The sequence below is a fragment of the Octopus sinensis genome, unplaced genomic scaffold (genome assembly GCF_006345805.1).
Source record: "Octopus sinensis unplaced genomic scaffold, ASM634580v1 Contig13849, whole genome shotgun sequence".
Taxonomy (NCBI): domain Eukaryota; kingdom Metazoa; phylum Mollusca; class Cephalopoda; order Octopoda; family Octopodidae; genus Octopus; species Octopus sinensis.
In genome coordinates this window covers 43,157-65,773 of record NW_021833048.1, presented here as the reverse complement: position 1 = coordinate 65,773, position 22,617 = coordinate 43,157, and the positions used below count along the sequence as shown (strand labels likewise).

Genomic DNA, 22,617 nt, shown 5'->3' with positions numbered 1-22,617 from the left:
ATGTAGGTGTGTGTGTGTATTGCACACATAGATGTGTGTGTGTGTGCATACAGACAGTAGGGTGTACACATCCAGGTGTGTGTATGTGTGTGTGTGTATGTGCATGTACGGGTATCTGTATGCGTGCACACACCCATGTGTGGCTGTGTGCAGTGTATGCGGAAGCATGAAATTCACCGAGTTCAAATCCCACACACACCCACACACTGGCAAATAACATACCACCCTCACCCTCACCACAAGCATCCTCCTCTTCCTCCTCCTCCTCATCATCATCACAATCACCATCGTCCACAGAGAGTTCTTCGGTCTTTACAACCACAATTCTTCAATTCTTCGGTCACTGAGGAATGGCCGGGTTGTCCTGGAACAAGACGTTTTTCTTGTCCCCAAGGATGCAGTCGTCCAGAGAATCGATGATGACGTCAAGGCGTGAGCTCCTGGCCGAGACGACGCTTCTGCGAGTGGTACGACGGACTGGCGTTATTAGAATGGCATCGCTGTCTTCAACACTTTCAGACCTGAAGATTAAAAGAAGAAAAAAATAAAGAATTCCAGCAAAGAAGGACACAAGACGGTTGTTCTTTTACTTGTCTTAGTCATATGGCTATGGCCATGCTGGAGCATCGCCTTTTAGTCGAAGAAATCGACCCCAGTACTTATTCTATCGATCTCTTTTGCAGAACTGGTAAGTTACAGGAACGTAAACACACCAACATCGGTCAAGCTATGCTGGTGATACAAACAGACACAAATACATATATATATATACACACATATATACATATACACACACGCATATATACACACACACATATACATATATACACGCACACACATATATACATATATATACACACACACACACATATACACACACGCACACATATATATACATACACACGCGCACACATATGCATACACACACGCACACATATGCATACACACACGCACACATATGCATACACACACGCACACACATATATACATACACACACACACATATACATACACACACGCACATATACATACACACACGCACACACATATATACATACACACACATAAATACATATATACACACACACATATATACATATAAACACACACATACATATATATACACACACACATATATACATATATATACACACACACATATATACATATATATACACACACATATATACATATATATATATACACACATATATATATACACACATACATATAGACACACACACACACACATACATACAACGGGCTTCTTTCAGTTTCCATCTACCAATTCCACTCACAAGGCTTTGATCGGCCTGAGGCTATCGTAGAAGACACTTGCCCAAGGTGCCACACAGTGGTCTGGGCAAGTTGTATGTATGACCAGATGACGATAATTAGCTCGTTAAATTGTAATTGCTATTAAGAGTGAATCAAGACGACTAACCTGTACTTGAATGGCGTTGACCTCCGCACTAAATACTTGACGTTGCCTGAGTGAAATGACCGTCTCATGTGGAGGCCTGGGGTGGTGTCCTGCATCGGTGTTCCGGCATAATGACTGATGTCCAGCCCGTGGACGGATGGCATGTCGTAAGGGGTTTGTGACGGTGTGTAAGGGACAAACCCTGCACCGCCCCTGGAGGATGGAGGGGTGGTCATCATTGGTGTCGCTTCGGAGTTCTCTTTGGACGAGACCAAGTCTTTGATCATCTTGGGCAGGGATTCTGCGATGACGTCAGCCGGCTGGGAGTCGATGTGGATGGAGGTCAGCGGTGGGGGTCAAGAGTGGAGAGGAAAAAGTGAAAAGGAAAAAGAAATCCATATATTAGAAAAAGAAAATTCTGATGGTCGTTGTGGTGATGATGATGGTGATGGTGATGAAGAGTGATGATAGTGATGGAGATGGTGGTGGAGGCAATGGTTGTGATGAGGGTGGAGGTGACGGGGATGGAGGTGATGGGGATGATGCTAAAGATGAGGGTGGAGGTGATGATGCTGGAGATAATAGGGGTGATGATGGAGGTGGTGATGATAGAGGATCTTTTACTCTTTTACTTGTTTCAGTCATTTTGACTGCGGCCATGCTGGAGCACTGCCTTTAGTCGAGCAAATCGACCCCCAGGACTTATTCTTTGTAAGCCTAGTTCTTATTCTATCAGTCTCTTTTGCGAGCCGCTAAGTGACGGGGACGTAAACACACCAGCATCGGTTGTCAAGCAATGCTAGGGGGACAAACACAGACACACAAATATACACGCACACATATATATACATATACATATATACGACGGGCTTCTTTCAGTTTCTGTCTACCAAATCCATTCACAAGGCTTTGGTCGGCCCGAGGCTATAGTAGAAGACACTTGCCCAAGATGCCATGCAGTGGGACTGAACCCGGAACCATGTGGTTGGTAAACAAGCTACTTACCACACAGACACTCCTACGCCTTGGTGGTGATGGAGGTGACACCAATGATAGAGATGATGATGATGGAAATGACGATTCTGATGAAATTAGTGAAGGTAAGAGATGATAGTAATGGTAGTGATGATAGTGTTTGCACACACACACACACACACTCACCTTGGCCTTGTACTTCATGGCATTGCCAAACACCTCAAAAAGTTGGTCAACATCCTTGAGCAGGAATTGAACCCGTGCCTTCAACATCCAAAACTCAGCTGAATGGAGGCACAGCGGTATCTTCTGCTGAATTTCTTCAAGCCAGGGCAGGATACAAGCAGGAGGGCAATCCTTAGGAAACACAAATAAAAATTACAGATTTAATATATATAAATCATTCTTTGGCCATGCTGAGGCACCGCCATTTAACCAGGATCTTAACAATTAAAGGTTTTTTTCTCCCCCTTTCACTTGTCTCAAGCATTAGGCTGAGGCCATGCTGGAGCATCACTTTTAGTTGAATAAATCGACCCCAGAATTTATTTTGCTATCTAAGTTTTGTCCTTATTCTACAGATTTCTTTTGCTGAGCTGCAAAGCTGTGGGGGCATAAATGAACCAACACCGGTTGCTGAACATTAGTGAAGAGCCAAAAACACAAACACACACACACAAGTATGGTTCTGATGAACAGAAAACAAAAGACAGAGACAGGTGAGGGAAAAGTCCTTGATGTTTCGAGCCTATGCTCTTTGGCAGAAAGGCATGAGAAGAGGAAAGTGGAGAAAGAGAGAAAATGTATTGGAATTACCGGCTTAGCATGTTCCAAACTTTGGGCCATGACTATCTATCTACTGATCTATCTGTTTATCTATCATTCTATTGTCTATCTAACGCTTTATCTGTCTATTGAGCTTTCTTATTTCTTTATTGCCCACAAGGGGCCACACACAGAGGGGATAAACAAGGACAGACAACGGTATTAAAGCTGGTCTCAGTGGAATTTTCCAGTCGGAGTGTAGAGAACTGGAACAAACACCACAAGGTATTTTGTTGGATGCTCTACCGTAGACACACATATAATTTGTCACCTTATACTTCTACAGGTGGAGGCGCAATGGTCCAGTGGTTAGGGCAGCGGACTCACACTCAGAGGATCGCAGTTTCAATTCCCAGACCAGGCATTACGTGTGTTTATTGAGCGAAAATACCTAAAAGCTCCACGAGGCTCCAACAGGGGGTAGTGGCGACCCCTGTCGTAGTTGCTCACCCCAACTTTCTCTCACTCTTTCTTCCTGTTTTTTGAGTAACGCTGCAATGGACTGGCGTTCCATTCAGCTGGGGGGAACACACATGCCATAGAAACAGGGAAACCGGGCCCATGAGCCTGGCTAGGCTTTAAAAGGGCGCATAAATAAATAAATACTTCTCCAGAGGTGCAGGCATGGCTGTGTGGTTAAGAAGCTTGCTTTGCAACCATGAGGTTTTCAGTTCAATCCCACTGCATAGCACTATGGGCAAATGCCTTCTACTATAGTCCCAGGACTGGCAAATACCTTATAAAGGAATTTGGTAGATGGAAACAGTATGGAAGCCCATCACGTAGGTTTCTGTCACCCCACCACCACTTGACAACCAGTGTTGGTTTGTTTACATCCCAGTACTTGAGCCAAGTCAAGTCGTAGTTGTGGTAGATACTGGTGTCACACAACTGGCACATAAGAGCACCCATTACACTCTCGGAGTGGTTGGCATGTTAGGAAGGGCATCCAGCCATAGCAAAACCATGCCAAATCAGACTGGAGTCTGGTGCAGACTTCCAGCTTGCCAGCCCTGGTCAAACCGTCCAACCCATGCCAGCATGGACAACGGATGTTAAATGACGATGATGATGATGATGTGCCTTAGAGGTTCATCAAAAGGAGACCAATAAATACCTGGATTAAAAAAAAACAAAACCTGGGGTTGATTTGTTCAACTAAAATTCTTCAACACGAAGCCCCAGCATGGCCAGTGCCCAATGTCTAAAACAAATAAAGGACAAAAAATAAAAGAAAAAGATATACAAAGGAGTGGCTGTGTGGTAAGTAGCTTGTTTACCAACCACATGGTTCCGGGTTCAGTCCCACTGCGTGGAACCTTGGCCATGTGTCTTCTACTATAGCCTCGGGCCGACCAAAGCCTTGTGAGTGGATTTGGTAGACGGAAACTGAAAGAAGCCCGTCATATATATATATATATATATTATATATATATATATATATATTATATATATATATATATATATATATATATATATATATATATATACATATATACAGGCGATGGGGTGGCTGCGTGGTAAGTAGCTCGCTTACCAACCACATGGTTCTGGGTTCAGTCCCACTGCGTGGCACCTTGGGCAAGTGTCTTCTGCTATAGCCCTGGGCCGACCAATGCCTTGTGAGTGGATTTGGTAGACGGAAACTGAAAGAAGCCTGTCGTATGTATGTATATATTTATATGTATGTATGTGTGTTTGTGTGTCTGTGTTAGTCCCCCTAGCATTGCTTGACAACCGATGCTGGTGTGTTTACGTCCCCGTCACTTAGCGGTTTGGCAAAAGAGAACGATAGAATAAGTACTAGGCTTACAAAAGAATAAGTCGTGGGGTCGATTTACTCGACTAAAGGTGATGCTCGAGCATGGCCGCAGTCAAATGGCTGAAACAAGTAAAAGAGTAAAAGAGAGAGTATACGAAAACGGTTAAAAATTCTTTCTTACCGAATCCAAAAGAATGGAACATTCCTCAATGACGGATTTCAGCTGATCTTGGATTTCCTTGCGAGCAGTTTCCTTTTTTTCCTTCTGCGCCTTCACAGAGGTCGGTGTGAGCTTAACCTGTTTTAGAGGGACGGAAGAAAATCAGAGGTGAGAGTCATGGAAGGAGCAAAATAGCAAGAAAAACAATAGTTGTCATTATCATCACCATCATCATCATAAACCCACTTTTCTATGCTTGGAATTTGGGAGTGGGGGTGGCAGAGAGCCAAAGGCTGGATGCCTTTCCTGTGACCAACCCTCATAAGGTCATATCTTTCCCATACATACTATTACTTCTTTCAGTCGACTGTGGCCATGCTGGAGCATGCCCTTGAAGGGGTTTCAGTCGAGCAAATCAATCCCAGGACTTTTTTTTCAAACCCTAATATTTATTCTATCAGTCTCTTTGGCTGAACCGCTAAGTTACAGGGATGTAAATACACCAATACTGGTTGTCAAGTGGCGATGGACACACACACACACACACACACGACAGGCAATGATTGGAACTCCGCTGATTGTAAGACTACGGGATTTGGACTGTCCTGGCGTTAAATAGCATCCGAGAAGGGATGAGGGTAGGTGGGTGGGTGGGTAGCTAGATAGGAGGATAAGCAGATAGACAGACAGATAGATAGCTTGATAGATATATACATAAATCGACAGATCAATAGACAGATAATAGGCAGACTAGTAGACCGATAGGCAGATGGTGGAGGAAACGGTGGAAGTGATGAGGGTGATGATGATGCTGGAGATAATAGGGGTGATGGTGGAGGTGGTGATGGTAGAGGGTCTTTTACTGTTCTATTTGTTTGAGTCATTTGACTGTGGCCATGCTGGAGCACCGCCTTTTAGTCAAGCAAATTGACCCCCAGGACTTATTCTTTGTAAGCCTAGTACTTATTCTATCAGTCTCTTTTTGCCGAACCGCTAAGTTACGGGGGACGTAAACACACCAGCATCGGTTGTCAAGCGATGGTGGTGGTGGGAGGGGACAAACACAGACACAATCATATATATATATATGCACACACACACACATATATACGACGGGCTTCTTTCAGTTTCCGTCTACTAAATCCACTCACAAGGCTTTGGACGGCCCAGTGCTATAGAAGACACTTGACCAAGGTACCACGCAGTGGGACTGAACCCGGAACCATGTGGTTGGTAAGCAAGCTAATTACCACACAGCCACTCCTGCGCCTTGGTGGTGATGGACTGTCCTGGCATTAAATAGCATCCGAAAAGGAAGGGATGTGGGTGGGTGGGTAGCTAGATTGGAGGATAAGCAGATAGACAGATAGATATATACATAAATCGACAGATCAATAGACAGATGGTAGTAGTAGGATTCATAGAAGAAGTTTCGTGGGAATATTGAATTCACAAGTGGTCCCCGACATCCCACATGTGTATCCCGAGTGATGGGACGCCCTGTTTGCAGCGGAGTCTCAACAGACGCAGGTACAGAACAACCTCAAAGCCGCCAGTTGCCAATCAGATGCCTCTTGGGATTTTCACCAGAGCCCCGTTGGCCAGGCTGTGGCCCCTAACACCGCTCGGTGCCAGACCAATCCACCTTGGGTGGCCCTACTAGCAGCCGAAGTTCCCAACGGCGTAGCTCCAACACTGCTCGTTTACACCACCCGTGGGCTGCCATGGTTCGTGATGCCATCAGGACCAGAGAAGAAGCCGGCTCAGCCCACCCTGGGTAAACGCCGTCACAAGTACAAGTATGATAGGCAGACCAACAGACAGATGGATAATTAGATAGACAGACACACAGACAGATAGCTAGCCAAACATAGAGAAAGATAGATGTAGAGAAAAACAGAGGCGCAGGAGTGGCTGTGTGGTAAGTAGCTTGTTTACCAACCACATGGTTCCGGGTTCAGTCCCACTGCGTGGCATCTTAGGCAACTATCTTCTGCTATAGCCCCAGGCCTACCAAAGCCTTGTGAGTGGATTTGGTAGACGGAAACTGAAAGAAGCCTGTCGTATATATGTATATATATATATATATGTATATAGTTAATCCAAACAAGAAAGCACAAAAAAACACAACAACGCGAGGACGTGGAACAAATATAGTATTATTGGACGCTCAGGAAGGAAGGGAAGAAGGAGGGTTTAACGTTTCGAGCGGAGCTCTTCGTCGGAAACATAGAAGGGAAGACAGAGGGAAAAAAAATCGCCAACATATATATATATATGTATGTGTGTGTGTGTTTGTGTGAGTGGATTTGGTAGACGGAAACTGAAAGAAGCCCGTTGTATATATGTATATATATATATGTATGTATGTGTGTGTGTGTTTGTCCCCCTAGCATTGCTTGACAACCGATGCTGGTGTGTTTACGTCCCCGTCACTTAGCAAAAGAGACCGATAGAATAAGTACTGGGCTTACTAAAAGAATAAGTCCCGGGGTCGATTTGCTCGACTAAAGGTGGTGCTCCAGCATGGCCACAGTCAAATGACTGAAACAAGTAAAAAGATAAAAAGAGAGAAAAAGAGGTAAAGGAAGACAGTTTATAAATTGCGATAGAATAAGAAAAAAGTTTACCTGTCCGGTCGTCTTGTTTTTGTCAAAGTTGAGTCTTTTACTTGTTGATGTTTTGTTCAAGGTTGGAACCACGGAGATTGAGGAGCGAGCGCTTTTCTTTCGTAAAGAACTGATGGTCTCTTTGCTGAAATTCGAAAAAAAACCAGAATCAATACCTGTTTGTGTGTTTAACACAAGAGTTATACCATAAAAGCTGATGATTCCAGAGATGGCTTTGTCAGTCTCATCATCATCATCATCATCATCGTTTAACGTCCGCTTTCCATGCTGGCATGGGTTGGACGGTTTAACTGGGGACTGGGAAGCTAGGAGGCTGCACCAGGCTCTAAACTGATCTGGCAGAGTTTCTACAGCTGGATGCCCTTCCTAATGCCAACCACTCCGTGAGTGTAGTGGGTGCATTTTACGTGCCACCAGCACAGGCGCCAGGGGAGGCTGGCAACGGCCACGATCGGTTGGTGCTTTTTACGTACCATAAACTAGAATTTCTTTCTCCATGGTTACATCATCATCGTTTAACGTCCGCTTTCCATGCTAGCATGGGTTGGACGGTTTAACTGGTGTCTGGGAAGCCATGGAGGCTGCACCAGGCTCCAGTCTGATCTGGCAGTGTTTCTACAGCTGGATGCCCTTCCTAACGCCAACCACTCCATGAGTGTAGTGGGTGCATTTTACATGCCACCAGCACAGGTGCCAGGGGAGGCTGGCAACAGCCACGATCGGTTGGTGCTTTTTACGTGCCACCGTCTCCAGCTGAAAAAATCTTGCAAGTTGTAAGGAATCTTTGAAATATAAAACAACAACAACGGTTTCCAATTTTGGCACAAGGCCAGCAATTTTTGAGAGGAGGAGGAGAAAGTCGTTTACAGTGACACAACTGGTTTTAATTTTATTGACCCCGAAAGGATGAAAGGCTGTCCCTGGTGGAATTTGAACTCAGAACATAAAGACATACAAAATGCTGCTAAACAATTTGCCCAGCATGCAAATGATTCTGCCAGTTCGCTGCCTGAAGAAGGAAAATATTAACGAAGATAGTAATTAGATAGGCGTAGGCGTAGCTGTGTAGTAAGTAGCTTGCTCACGAACCTCATGGTTCTGGGTTCAGTCCCACCGCGTGGCACCTTGGGCACGTGCCTTCTGCTATAGCCTCGGGCCGACCAAAGCCTTGTGAGTGGATTTAGTAGACGGAAACTGATCCCATCATATATATGTATATGTGTGTGTGTGTGTGTGTGTATGTTTGTATGTCTGTGTTTGTCCCCCCAACATCACTTGACAACCGATGCTGGTGTGTTTATGTTCCGGTAACTTAGCGGTTCAGCAAAAGAGACCGATAGAACAAGTACTAGGCTTACAAAGAATAAGTCCTGCGATCGATTTGCTTGACTAAAGGCGGTGCTCCAGCATGGCCACAGTCAAATGACTGAGACAAGTAAAAGAGTAAAAGAGAATTCTGTTAATTGTCAATGTGATGCCCCAGCATGGCCACTCACTCTCCAACAAACGAAACTGGAAGCTGCAAAAGACGAAAAGAAAAAAATTCCAAAAATAAAACAACAAACCTTCTATAAAGATGTTTCCGTTTCCCGGTGGTGGTCGGTGGCGCTTGTTCCAAGTTCTCTTTCGCTGTAGTCGACTTCAACGGTTCTTGCACTGGTGCCCTACCGTTCTGCTCAGTCAGGCAGCGCTTGGTGACCTTCTTGAGCAGCGCTGGTACCCGCACCGTGTTTGGTGTTCCAAAGATCTGGGACGTTGCCAGCAGGTCGTTCAGTTTGTACTCGCACGCCTCCATCGCTGGTTTCACGTTCTTGTGTCTTTTCCTCGCCTCCTCTTTGAGTTTCGTCAAATTGGAATCGGTCCTGCTAGCAACATAGCGCTTTGCAGCCGGCATCAAGGAACTTCTTTTCTCTGGTCTGCAGGAATTGGTCGAGAAGCGGAGATGCTTCTTCGTCAGAGCAGAACTTCCCGCTTTGGCATTATTTTTCATACCAGACTGACATTCCATCTTTTCTTCTTGGTTTGAAGATTTCCCTTCTCCAATGCAAATGGTTTTCCGCCTGTGACAAGAAAAACAAAAAAAAACAAATCATTGTGCTGGAGGAACAAATCAACTGCAGGACTTATTCTTTGTAAGCCTGGTACTTATTCTATCGGTCTTTTATGCCGAACTGCTAAGTTATAGGCACATAAACACACCAGCTAACAATTCTAGCACTTGACCGGTGTTAGTGATTAGTGGCCCTAGAGGAAGCGAACCAGAGGCAGGAATGGAAACTGGGCAAACATGCTGTTAGATGGAGGTTCAAAGAGATTTTTGGTAAAGTATGTCTAAGAGGAGATGCTGTCTTTTAAACCATTCGTTACCAACCCACCTGAAACAGCCTCTGGCTCCGTAGTACAAATGTCTTGTTTTCATGAAATTTTAATTAAAATCTTCCACCAAACCTTAGTCACAATTTATGTTTCTAACACTAGCTGAATGATTACCAAGTTATTCTACTAAATTCTTTGTTATATTTAAAGTAATTGAAAGAAACACAGAGCATCTCAACAGAAATATGGTAACAAAAGGGTTAAAATATATAATAGAGAAACAATTCTTAACCCTTTCGATATCAACCTGGCTGAAACCACCTCTGGCTCTGTAGTACAAATGTCTTGTTTTCAAAGGTTCTGAATTAAAATCTTCCACCAAACCTTAGTCACAATTTATGTTCCTAACACTAGGTTAATGATAACAAAGTTATTTTACAAAATTCTTTGTTATATTAAAATTAATTGAAAGAAACACAGAGCATCTCAACTGAAATATGGTAACAAAAGGTTAAAATATATAATAGAGAAACAATCTTAACCCTTTTGATACCACCACCCGCTGAAACCACCTCTGGCTCTGAGTACAAATGTCTTGTTTTCATAAGTTTTGAATTAAAATCTTCCACCAAACCTTGGTCACAATTTATGTTCCTAACACTAGCTGAATGATAACCAAGTTATTTTACTAAATTCTTTGTTATATTTAAAATAATTGAAAGAAACACAGAGCATCTCAACAGAAATATGGTAACAAAAGGGTTAAAATATATAATAGAGAAACAATTCTTAACCCTTTCGATACCAACCTGGCTGAAACAGCCTCTGGCTCTGAGTACAAATGTCTTGTTTTCATAAGTTCTGAATTAAAATCTTCCACCAAACCTTAGTCACAATTTATGTTCCTAACACTAGCTTAATGATAAACTAAGTTATTTTACTAAATTCTTTGTTATATTTAAAATCAATTGAAAGAAACACAGAGCATCTCAACAGAAATAAGGTAACAAAAAGGTTAACAAAGACGACAGCTAGGAGTTCCCACTGAACAATCTGCTGTGAACCACAGACCAGATCTGTGGACAGAACAAGGTGGACGGTGACAAGGTGGTGGAATGGTATGGCAGATATAGCCATAAAAACTACAAGGCATGGAAAGAATAGTACAAAGGAGCTAAGGGACAAAATCGGGGTTAACTAGCTACGAGAGAAGCTAGGCATTTAGAGATACTCACCCAGGGGTGGAGACAAAGGTGAATAGTTGCCAGAGTTCTGCAATGAGAGGATCAGAGTTGCAAAATGTTTTGTGGTTTATAAGGAGGTGTCTGTGAATCAGATGCCATTGGTGAGGATGTAAGTAGGGAACGAGAGGGGTTTTACTGGCCCTCTTTGATACGGAGATGAAAGAATGGGAACTGCTGCTACAAATGGTTGCTGAAGGGACGAGAATGTAGCTCTCCAGTGAAACAAAGGTACAAAAGACACTTGGAAGCGAGAGTCGGAGCTAGCTTGGAACAGAACTAAGGAGGGACAAGAGCTGCGTTAAAGTTCCAGTTTGCGTGGCACGTAAAAAGCACCAACCGATTGTAGCCGTTGCCAGCCTCCTCTGGCACCTGTGGCGGTGGCACGTAAAAAGCACCCACTACACTCACGGAGTGGTTGGCGTTAGGAAGGACCACCAGCTGTAGAAACACTGCCAGATCAGACTGGAGCCTGGTGCAGCCTCCATGGCTTACTAGACCTCGGTCGAACCGTCCAGCCCATGCTAGTGTGGAAAACGGACGTTAAACGATGATGATGATGATGAAAATGAAAATGACAGAAAGAAATGGTAGGAGTTGATCTCAGGATGTTGGACTTCATGAAGGAGATGATGAAGGACTTTAACTCTGTACTGAAGAGGAACTTGTCTAACCCATGCTAACATAAAAGATTGTACTAAAATGATGATGACGACGATGATGATGGTTGCAAAGGTTTACTTCATAACACCAAGAATGGGTTAAATATTTATGTAACATGGAATACAAAAAAAAATATTAAGAAAAGATAAAGAAAGGTTAAAAATTGAGGAAGAAGGGCTGAACCCTTTTACTGTGGAAATCAGATACATCCCCTCAACTGTCATTACCCTTAATTGCAGAAAGCAGTTTTATATTCCAACTAGTGCATGCATATACTGCTGCGTGCATGCGCACATACACGCGAGTACTGTCCAAATCTCCGACCAATCACATACAGCTAGCTGGCATTCAATTGGTGTATTAAGTTTCGGGCATTTTGATTGGGTTTTGGAAAGAAAATTCACAAAAAAGTCACTTCTATTGATTTTTTAATAGCTTTGCGGGGTGACTGGGGAAATGTAAAGATGTGCACGACCACCCTTGGACGGTTTTGAATGACCATAGAAAGTGCGAGCCCTCTAACTGAAAAATTGTGGATTTGTATAAAGGACACACACACAGACAGACATTTTGCCGTTTATATATATATATATTTAATGGCTTTGCGGGGAGACTGGGGAAATGTAAAGATGTGCACGACCACCCTTGGACGGTTTTGAATGACCATAGAAAGTGCAAGCCCTCTAACTGAAAAATTGTGGATTTGTATAAAGGACACACACACACATTTTGCCGTTTATATATATATTTAATGGCTTTGCGGGGAGACTGGAGAAATGTAAAGATGTGCACGACCACCCTTGGATGGTTTTGAATGACCATAGAAAGTGCGAGCCCTCTAACTGAAAAATTGTGGATTTGTATAAAGGACACACACACACAGACATTTTGCCGTTTATATATATAGAGATTTGCTGGGTGACTGGGGAAATGTAAAGATGTGCACAACCACCCTTGGACAGTTTTGAATGACCACAGAAAGTGCGAGCCCTCTAACTGAAAAATTGTGGATTTGTATAAAGGACACACACACACAGACAAACATTTTGCCATTTATATATATAGAAGATAATCTTTTGCTGAGGAATATCATGCTTGAAACTAGTTTTTGATGAGAAATGTCAAATTTATTTGAGATAATGTGACTGGCATAAAATACCAATTCTAATTTTTTGGTAGATTCTTAAAAATCATTATTGGAATAACCCATGAAATTTAATTTTGCAGTTGAAGGGTTAAGCAATTATTTCCACTCCACTTACCGTAAATTCGAAGCCGGCTTGGCTTTCACATATTTGTCTTTCTCTGACCGGTATAACTGCCAGCGCTTCAAATAATCTTGAGAAAAAAAATAGAATTACATAGAAGAACAGGAATATTTATCGGGTGGTGGATAATAGAATTGGTAGAGCGCCCATCTAAATGTCTTGTGGTGCAATAATCCTTTCGTGTGCTGAATTCAAATTGCACCCATAGCAACTCTCCAGGTTGCTCTCAAATCAAAACCTACAACCCCTAAAATAGGAAAGAGCCAGGTGCATCTAGAATAATGGTCACGCCTGGAACGTTCAAACCATGGCAAGCCTGTCTTTCTGTAAGGCATTGTCTATAGAGTTCTACTACATCATCAATGGTGACCCCATTTTTCTGAAATGGTAAAATGGATATAAGGAAAAAAATTTTTACTGTTATTTCTAGCAGATCTAGCAACCACATAGAGGTTCACTTGCCGGCACTCTATCATTATTACCTCCCTTATATTAATACTAAACGACTCATAATTACCTCCCCTTATTTTAAACGTTTTTTTTTTTTCGTTTTTTACTTTTTTGCGATAATTTAATAAATTCATTCGCAGATGGTGGGGAGGGGGTGCCTTCAGTGGTTTTTGTCACTTTGATACTTAGTTTATTGAATAGCTAAATTGAGGGATCTTTTCGGTTTGATAGCTGTGGCCATGCTGGGGGATCGCCATTCTTTATTGAGAAAATTCTGTAGTTTGTAAGATATTTGGTCTTTAATTTCTTCAATTTCTGCAATTTCAACCAATCACTGACGTCTATTGAGGTAAAAAAACATTCTGTGCCGTATGAATATGTCCCCCGTTTAAGAAACAGATTGGGTTTATTTACATTTCTGAAGAAAAAAAGATACCCTTCCCCCCACCCCTAACCCTAAAACAGATTGAAATGCAATAGATCGATACTAGGGTCATAATTATGGGTGACAATTTCATGACACCGCTAGAAAAAAACTGCCATTCAAACCGAAAAGATCCGACTTTTTGATATATCATCATCATTTAACGTCCGCTTTCCATGCTAGCATGGGTTGGACAATTTGACTGAGGACTGGCGAACCAGATGGCTGCACCAGGCTCCAGTCTGGCAGAGTTTCTACAACTGGATGCCCTTCCTAACGCCAACCACTCCGAGTGTAGTGGGTGCTTTTACGTGCCACCGGCACGAGGGCCAGTCAGGCGACTTTGCCTTTCACCCTTTCGGGGTCGATTAAATAAGTACCAGTTACGCACTGGGGTCGATGTAATCGACTTAATCCGTTTGTCTGTCCTTGTTTGTCCTCTCTGTGTTTGGCCCCTTGTGGGTAGTAAAGAAATAGGTACTGGCAACGGCCACGCCCAAATGGTGCTTTTTAGGTGCCACCTGCACAGGGGCCAGTGCGGGTGCACTGGGAACGACCTCGCTCGAATTCTTTTTCATGTGCCATTGGCTCGGAGACCAGCTTGTTGCTCTGGCAACGATAAACAGGTGTTAAACACAAGGCATAAATTCTTCCACTTGTTTCAGTCATTAGACTGCGTCCATGCTGGAGCACCGCCTCGAAGGGTCTCACTTGCACAAATCGACCCAGGTGCTTGATTTTTCTAAGCCACGTACTTATTCTATCAATCTCTTTTGTCCAGATGATGATGATGATGATGATATATATATATATATATATATATATATCATCATCATCATCATCATTTAACGTCCGCTTTCCATGCTAGCATGGGTTGGACGGTTCGACCGGGGATCTGGGAAGCCAGAAGGCTGCACCAGGCCATCAGATCTGGCAGTGTTTCTACAGCTGGATGCCCTTCCTAACGCCAACCACTCCGTGAGTGAAGTGGGTGCTTTTTACATGCCACCTGCACAGGTGCCAGACAGGGCTGGCAAACGGCCACGGTCGGATTGGTGTTTTTATGTGCCACCGACACAGGTGCCAGACGAGGCTGGCAAACGGCCACGGTCGGATTGGTGTTTTTATGTGCCACCGACACAGGTGCCAGACGAGGCTGGCAAACGGCCACGGTCGGATGGTGTTTTTTATGTGCCACCGACACAGGTGCCAGACGAGGCTGGCAGACGGCCACGCTCGGATGGTGTTTTTTATGTGCCACCGACACAGGTGCCAGACGAGGCTGGCAGACGGCCACGCTCGGATGGTGTTTTTTATGTGCCACCGACACAGGTGCCAGACGAGGCTGGCAGATGGCCACGCTCGGATGGTGTTTTTTATGTGCCACCGACACAGGTGCCAGACAAGGCTGGCAGACGGCCACGATCGGATGGTGTTTGTTACGTGCCCACAGCACGGAGGCCAGTCGATGCGTTTTCTTGTGTGCCACCGGCACTGGTACCACAAAGATACAAATTCCATTGATGTTCATCTATTTGATTTATTTTGATTTTCACTTGCCTCAACAGGTCTTCACAAGTGTCACAATAGGAAGGTATGCACAGGTGGACTGACTATGTCCCAGGTAGGGGCCACGGGTTATGGCCTGACTAGTCTTGCCGGGTCTTCGGATGGTGTTTTTATGTGCCACCGACACAGGTGCCAGATCAGGCTGGCGAACGGCCACGATCGGATGGTGTTTGTTACGTGCCCACAGCACGGAGGCCAGTCGATGCGGTACTGGCTACGGCCACGTTCGGATGGTTTTCTTGTGTGCCACCGGCACTGGTACCACAAAGATACAAATTCCATTGATGTTCATCTATTTGATTTGTTTTGATTTTCACTTGCCTCAACAGGTCTTCACAAGTGTCACAATAGGAAGGTATGCACAGGTGGACTGACTATGTCCCAGGTAGGGGCCACGGGTTATGGCCTGACTAGTCTTGCCGGGTCTTCGGATGGTGTTTTTATGTGCCACCGACACAGGTGCCAGATGAGGCTGGCGAACGGCCATGGTCGGATGGTGTTTGTTACGTGCCCACAGCACGGAGGCCAGTCGATGCGGTACTATATATATATACTCTTTTACTTGTTTCTGTCATTTGACTGCGGCCATGCTGGAGCACCGCCTTTTAGTCGAGCAAATCGACCCTGGGACTTATTCTTTGTAAGCCCAGTACTTATTCTATCGGTATGTTTTGCCGAACTGCTAAGTTACGGGGACGTAAACACACCAGCATTGGTTGTCAAGCAATGCTAGGGGGACAAACACTGACACACAAACACATACACACACATACATACATATATATACATATATACGACGGGCTTCTTTCAGTTTCCGTCTACCAAATCCACTCACAAGGCATTGGTCGGCCTGGGGCTATAGCAGAAGACACTTGCCCAAGATGCTACTCAGTGGGACTGAACTCGGAACCATGTGGTTGGTTAGCAAGCTACTTACTACACAGCCAATCCTGCGCCTATATATATGTATCAATAATAACAAAGGGTAAAATTAATTAGTTAACAAGTAATCAATAATTTCACCAAGTAGAATTCGGCATGAAAAAGGGACCATTTCATGGTAAACTTAAGTAATACTTATTAATTAGGGTTCAGTAAAGATTTGCTTTACCACATACCGAAGTTTAGAAATAGCAGCCAAAAACCGTTAGCTATTTCCTCTAAGTACATATTTATTAAGTAATATATATATATATATATATATATATATATATATGTAAATATATATGGAGTGGCTGTGTGGTAAGTGGCTTGCTTCCCAACCACATGGATGAGGGTTCAGTCCCACTGCGTGGCACCTTGGGCAAGTGTCTTCCATTATGGTCTCCGGTTGACCAAAGCCTTCTGGAATTTGTTAGGGTCCATTGGTGTTGTTCAGGCTTATTGTTGGGAAAGAGTAGGAACACTGTTAGGGAAAAGAATAATGACAAAAAAAAAGGTGAAAAGTAACATCAGGGGGTTAGGGGGAGAGAGAGGGGGAATCATTAAGAAACCATCATTGTTTTCAGTCATATTTGTTTGTTTGTCTGTGGACAACATATCCCAAGAACTGCTGGGTGGATTCGGATCAAACTTTCAGGGATGTTTGGCTTCATGACTGGCACAGACAAGGAGTCATAGTTGGAGTTGTGTAGTCGGAGTCATAGTTGGAGTCGTGTAGTCGGAGTCATAGTTGGAGTCGTGTAGTCGGAGTCATAGTTGGAGTCGTGAAGTCGGAGTCATAGTTGGAGTTGTGAAGTCGGAGTCATAGTTAGAGTTGTGTAGTCGGAGTCATAGTTAGAGTTGTGTAGTCGGAGTCATAGTTAGAGTTGTGTAGTCGGAGTCATAGTTAGAGTTGTGTAGTCGGAGTCATAGTTAGAGTTGTGAAGTCGGAGTCATAGTTAGAGTTGTGTAGTCGGAGTCATAGTTAGAGTTGTGTAGTCGGAGTCATAGTTAGAGTTGTGTAGTCGGAGTCATAGTTAGAGTTGTGTAGTCGGAGTCATAGTTGGAGTTGTGAAGTCGGAGTCATAGTTAGAGTTGTGTAGTCGGAGTCATAGTTAGAGTTGTGTAGTCGGAGTCATAGTTGAGTTGTGTAGTCGGAGTCATAGTTGGAGTTGTGAAGTCGGAGTCATAGTTGGAGTCGTGAAGTCGGAGTCGTGAAGTCAGAGTAATAGTTGGAGTCGTGAAGTTGGAGTAATAGTTGGAGTCATGAAGTCAGAGTCATAGTTGGAGTCAGAAACAATGAAAGGGTAGCTGGAGTCAGAGTCAGTAAAACTATACTGACTGACTCACAATATCTTAATTCTTCAATATAAGCCAGTTATAACATATAGGCCGACTCAAAGTACAAGTATATTCATATGCTTTGAGATATGTAGACCACAATCACTTAATTACATAAAGTGGAGTCAGAGGTCCCAATAGTAGAGGAGTCAAGAGTCAAATTTTTTTGTTTCGACCCCACATCCCTGCTTACCACCCCCAATGTCCCAACACACCTCTGTCACCATGTCTCTCACTACCGCCCCCTTTATTTTACTCTCCATCTCACCCTCTTTCATTTCCTAGCTGGGATACCCATGTGTCCACACCACAGCAAGACACCTACCTGTCCCCACTGTACCTGAAATTCCACAATTGGCACAAAGCCACACCCATTCAGTACTACTCCCTGCTCCTAGCTGAGGGTTTTTTTTTTGTCTTGCAAGGTACTTTGGTGATCCTGTCAGTGATGGGGGCCACGTTAAAAGCACCCAGTCCACTCTGTAAAGTGGTTGGCATTAGGAAGGGCAACAAGCCATAGAAAGGAACCATGCCAGAACAGACAACGGAGCCAGGTGTGGCCCTGGCCTGACTAGCTCCTGTCAGACCATCCAACCCATGCCAGCATAGAAAACAGACATTAAACGTGGATAGGCAAGGTGGCCGATGCCAGTGGCACATAAAAAGCACCTTTGAAGTGTTGGCCTCACCGAGGCAATGACAAATGACCAAAGCCTTTGGCATTATGCCGTGGTTGAGAAGACCCACCAAGGTAAGAGAAATCGTGGTCGTGGCAGTGGGAAGTAAAAGCACCCATTACACTCTTGGAGTGGTTGGCATTAGGAAGGGCATCCAGCAGTAGAAAAACCATGCCAAATCGAACTGGAGTCTGGTGCAGCCTCCAAGCCCTGGTCAAACCATCCAACCCATGCCATCATGGACATCATCATCATCATCATCATCGTTTAGCGTCCGCTTTCCATGCTAGCATGGGTTGGACGGGTCAACTGGGGTCTGTGAAGCTGGAAGGCTTCGTCAGGCCCAGTCAGATCTGGCAGTTTTTCTACGGCTGGATGCCCTTCCTAACGCCAACCACTCGGATGTTAAATGGTGATGACGATAATGATGATGTATTGAATTAATTAAGTATTAATTATGTAGGTGTAAGAGTGTCTGTGTGGTAAGTAGCTTGTTTACCAACCACATGGTTCCGGGTTCAGTCCCAATGTGTGGCATCTTGGGCAAATGTCTTCTGCTATAGCCTCGGGCCGACCAAAGCCTTGAGTGGATTTGGTAGACGGAAACTGAAAGAAGCCCGTCGTATATATACAATTATACAAAGATATCCAAAAAATCAATGTGTATGTGCGTGTGTGTATGTTTGTGTGTCTGTGTTTGTCCTCCCAACATCACTTGACAACCGACGCTGGTGTGTTTACGTCCCCATAAATTAGCGGTTCGGCAAAAAGAGCCCGATAGAATAAATACTAGGCTTACAAAGAATAAGTCCCGGGGTCGATTAGTTCGACTAAAAGCGGTGCTGCAGCATGGCCACAGTCACACGACTGAAACGAGTAAAAGAGTAACGTGAGGACGTGGAACATGCAAAGTATTAACAGACATTCGGGGAAGGAAAAAAAAAGGCGGTTTTACGTTCCGAGCAAAGTTCTTCTTCAGAAACGGGAGACAGAGGAAAGTCCAAGAGAAAAGGAAGGCGGAGGGGGAAAAATCGCCAACGATTCATTTGTGGTTACATATATGTATATATGGCTAAATTTCGATCATCATATACGATCGGTTTCCGTCAAACAAATCCATTCGAGGTTTTTGTCGGCCCGGGGTTATAGAAGAGGCCTATGCAATGCAGTGGAATGGAACCATGTGGTTGGATGGAAACACACTTCTTTATTTCATGAAGATTGGTCATATAGGCCTTACACAGAAGAAGCTTGTGGGCTGAACACAGACAAGATGAGATGAAATGAAACAAAATAATACAGATGAGAGGGGGGTCGGCGCGCACCGACCAACAAACCCTCGAATACAACGTTTCTTTTATAATTAACGATTAGTTCACAAAATCAATCATACAAAGATATAAAAAAAAAATCAATAAAATACATCAGGTACTACAAGCGAACAGTGGTCCCAGTGCGCGCACTTACGCATCCTCCCTAGTTAGTCGTAAGTAGTCGATCCTACAATTTTTAGATTATTTTTATAAACAAACTAAGGTTAGGGCTAAAAAATTAGGATTAGGTTTAGGGTTAAAAGGTCGTTGTAGGATCGACTACTTACGACTAGCTGGCGCTGATGTGCGAGTGCGCGCACCGGGACCACTGTTCGCTAGGAGTACCATACATCAATCCTCCTTATCAGAGCCCGCCACAAAGCTATGCCCAAACGGAATTTCATTAAAAATATGTCATTTTTTTTAAGCTATGAGGAAACAATGTCGAGGTAGGTTGATAGAGAGAAAAAGAGAGACAGTGCTTCGTTAAATATTTGTATCATCCTATACATATAATATATATATATATGCGAATATAAACAAAAAGGGTAGTAATATAGATTACTACCAGTGGCCCAGCACAAAGGACGAATTAGTCATTAGACAAAATATTATTCATGTAGAAATATAATTAAGGGCTCCTAAATAAGGATGCCAAGTGCTGGGGACACAAAAAGGGGATAAACTTATCGAGAGTGAAAATCAAAAACATTTACCGATATATATATATATACATGGATGATTTTTTAGCCGTAAGCATCTGAATATATATATATATATATATATATTATATATTCAGATGCCACGGCTAACAATCGAAAGAGGAAGAAGATGATAAGGCATGAAAAAAGTGTTATGTGTGTCAGTATGAATATCGACATGCCCATTACTCTTTTACTTGTTTCAGTCATTTGACTGCGGCCATGCTGGAGCACCGCCTTTTTTTTAGTCGAGCAAATCGACCCCGGGACTTATTCTTTTGTAAGCCCAGTACGTATTCTATCGGTCTCTTTTTGCCGAACCGCTAAGTGACGGGGACGTAAACACACCAGCATCGGTTGTCAAGCGATGCTAGGGGGAACAAACACAGACACACAAACATGCACACATACATACATATATATACATATATACCACGGGCTTCTTTCAGTTTCCGTCTACCAAATCCACTCACAAGGCTTTAGTCGGCCCAAGGCTATAGTAGAAGACACTTGCCCAAGGTCTTACCCATTCATTATATTAACGTTATAACAATAATCTAAACCATCTGAAAAATACTTGTAACAAATTTCATTAAAAAAATATCATTTTTTCTATAAAATTATAAAGAAACAAATCGGTGGGGCCCGCTTGTGTACTTATACCCTGTATATATTAATAAACTGGGGAAATTTAGCAAAGAAGGAACGAGAATTTATAATGTAAGATTAGATCGGAAATCTTAGGTGTTTCAAAGTAAATAAATTCATTAAAAGACAGGTGAAATGGTGTTTGTTTTGCTTTGGTTTTTCGATAAAAACTCACCACTTTTCCGTTTGTCTTCAGCTTCCATTCTGTTGGGTTTCGGGTTTTCAAAAATGTTGGTTTCAGCGCGATTTTGAAATGCGGGATTCTGATTGGTCAGTTTAAATATGAGTGAATGCAGGGAAGGGAGGGATGAGTGTGAGTGCGTGCGTTAAGGTGTGAGTGAAAGAGTGTCTGTGTGTGTGAGTGTCTGTGTGTGTGTGCGTGCGTATGTGAAGGTGTGAATGTCTGTGTGTGAAGGTGTGAGTGTGTCTGTGTGTGCGTGCGTGTGTGAAGGTGTGTGTTTGTGAGTGTCTGTGTGTGAAGATGTGAGTGTCAGTGTGTGTGTGAAGATGTGAGTGTGAATGTGTGAGTGTCAGTGTGTGTGTGCGTGCGTGTGTGAAGATGTGTGTCTGTGTGTGTGCGTGCGTGTGTAAAGATGTGAGTGTGTGAATGTGTGAGTGTCTGTGTGTGCGTGCGTTCGTGGGTGAGTGTCTCTGTGTATGTGCGTGCATGTGTGAAGGTGTAAGTGTATGTGTGTGCATTCATGTATGAAGGTGTGCGTGTGTGAATGTGTGTGTGCGTGCGTGTGTGAAAGTGTGAGTGACTCTGTGTGTGTGTGTGTGCATTCATGTATGAAGGTGTGAGTGTCTGTATGTGCGTGCGTGTGTGAAGGCGTCTAATTGTGTGAATGTTTGTGTGTGCGCGCGTGCGTGTGTGAAGGTGTGTGTGTGTAAATGTGTGTGTCTGTGTGTGTGCGTGCGTGTGCTTTTCTATTTTTGTGTGTGTGTGCGTGCATGTATGGATCTGTATATATGTGTGTTCGTGTTTGAGTGTATATGCTTGCGTGTCTGTATGTGTGTTAACGAGTGTTTATAATAGTTATATATACACATATATACATACGTATTTCAAAATAGACAATTACCCTTTAACAGGTAATTTTTACATGCTGGAAATAGCAGCCAAACACGGGCAAAAAACCACAATTTTATAGCAAATTTCGAAGTACATAAAAAAAAAAACTTTACCTTGTTATATATATATATATGTATATATATATATATATATATATATATATATATATATATATATATATTATATATATATATATATATATATATAATGTATATATATATATAGAGAGAGGATGGAT

At 43.2% G+C, this 22,617-nt stretch overlaps 1 protein-coding gene across 1 annotated transcript; it reads right to left on the bottom strand.

Annotated features, from left to right (window-relative positions):
- Positions 1-89: 89 nt before the first annotated feature.
- LOC115229908 lies at positions 90-21,570 on the bottom strand. The gene is made up of 8 exons (XM_029800169.2): positions 21,483-21,570; positions 13,258-13,333; positions 9,341-9,835; positions 7,776-7,899; positions 5,167-5,283; positions 2,585-2,755; positions 1,445-1,743; positions 90-521 (listed from the first exon to the last, which is right to left on the bottom strand). Exons 1-8 carry the CDS (start codon positions 21,508-21,510, stop codon positions 341-343), a joined length of 1,491 nt encoding a protein of 496 aa, XP_029656029.1. The 5' UTR covers positions 21,511-21,570; the 3' UTR covers positions 90-340.
- Positions 21,571-22,617: the final 1,047 nt, after the last annotated feature.

Excerpts from the sequence above, each read along its gene's own strand:
- LOC115229908 (XM_029800169.2), bottom strand. The coding sequence starts at position 21,510 with ATGGAAGCTGAAGACAAACGGAAAAGTG. Across the intron at positions 1,744-2,584 it reads CCATGAAGTACAAGGCCAAG|CCGGCTGACGTCATCGCAGA; the intron begins GTGAGTGTGTGT and ends ATCGACTCCCAG. Across the intron at positions 522-1,444 it reads TCAACGCCATTCAAGTACAG|GTCTGAAAGTGTTGAAGACA; the intron begins GTTAGTCGTCTT and ends TTTAATCTTCAG.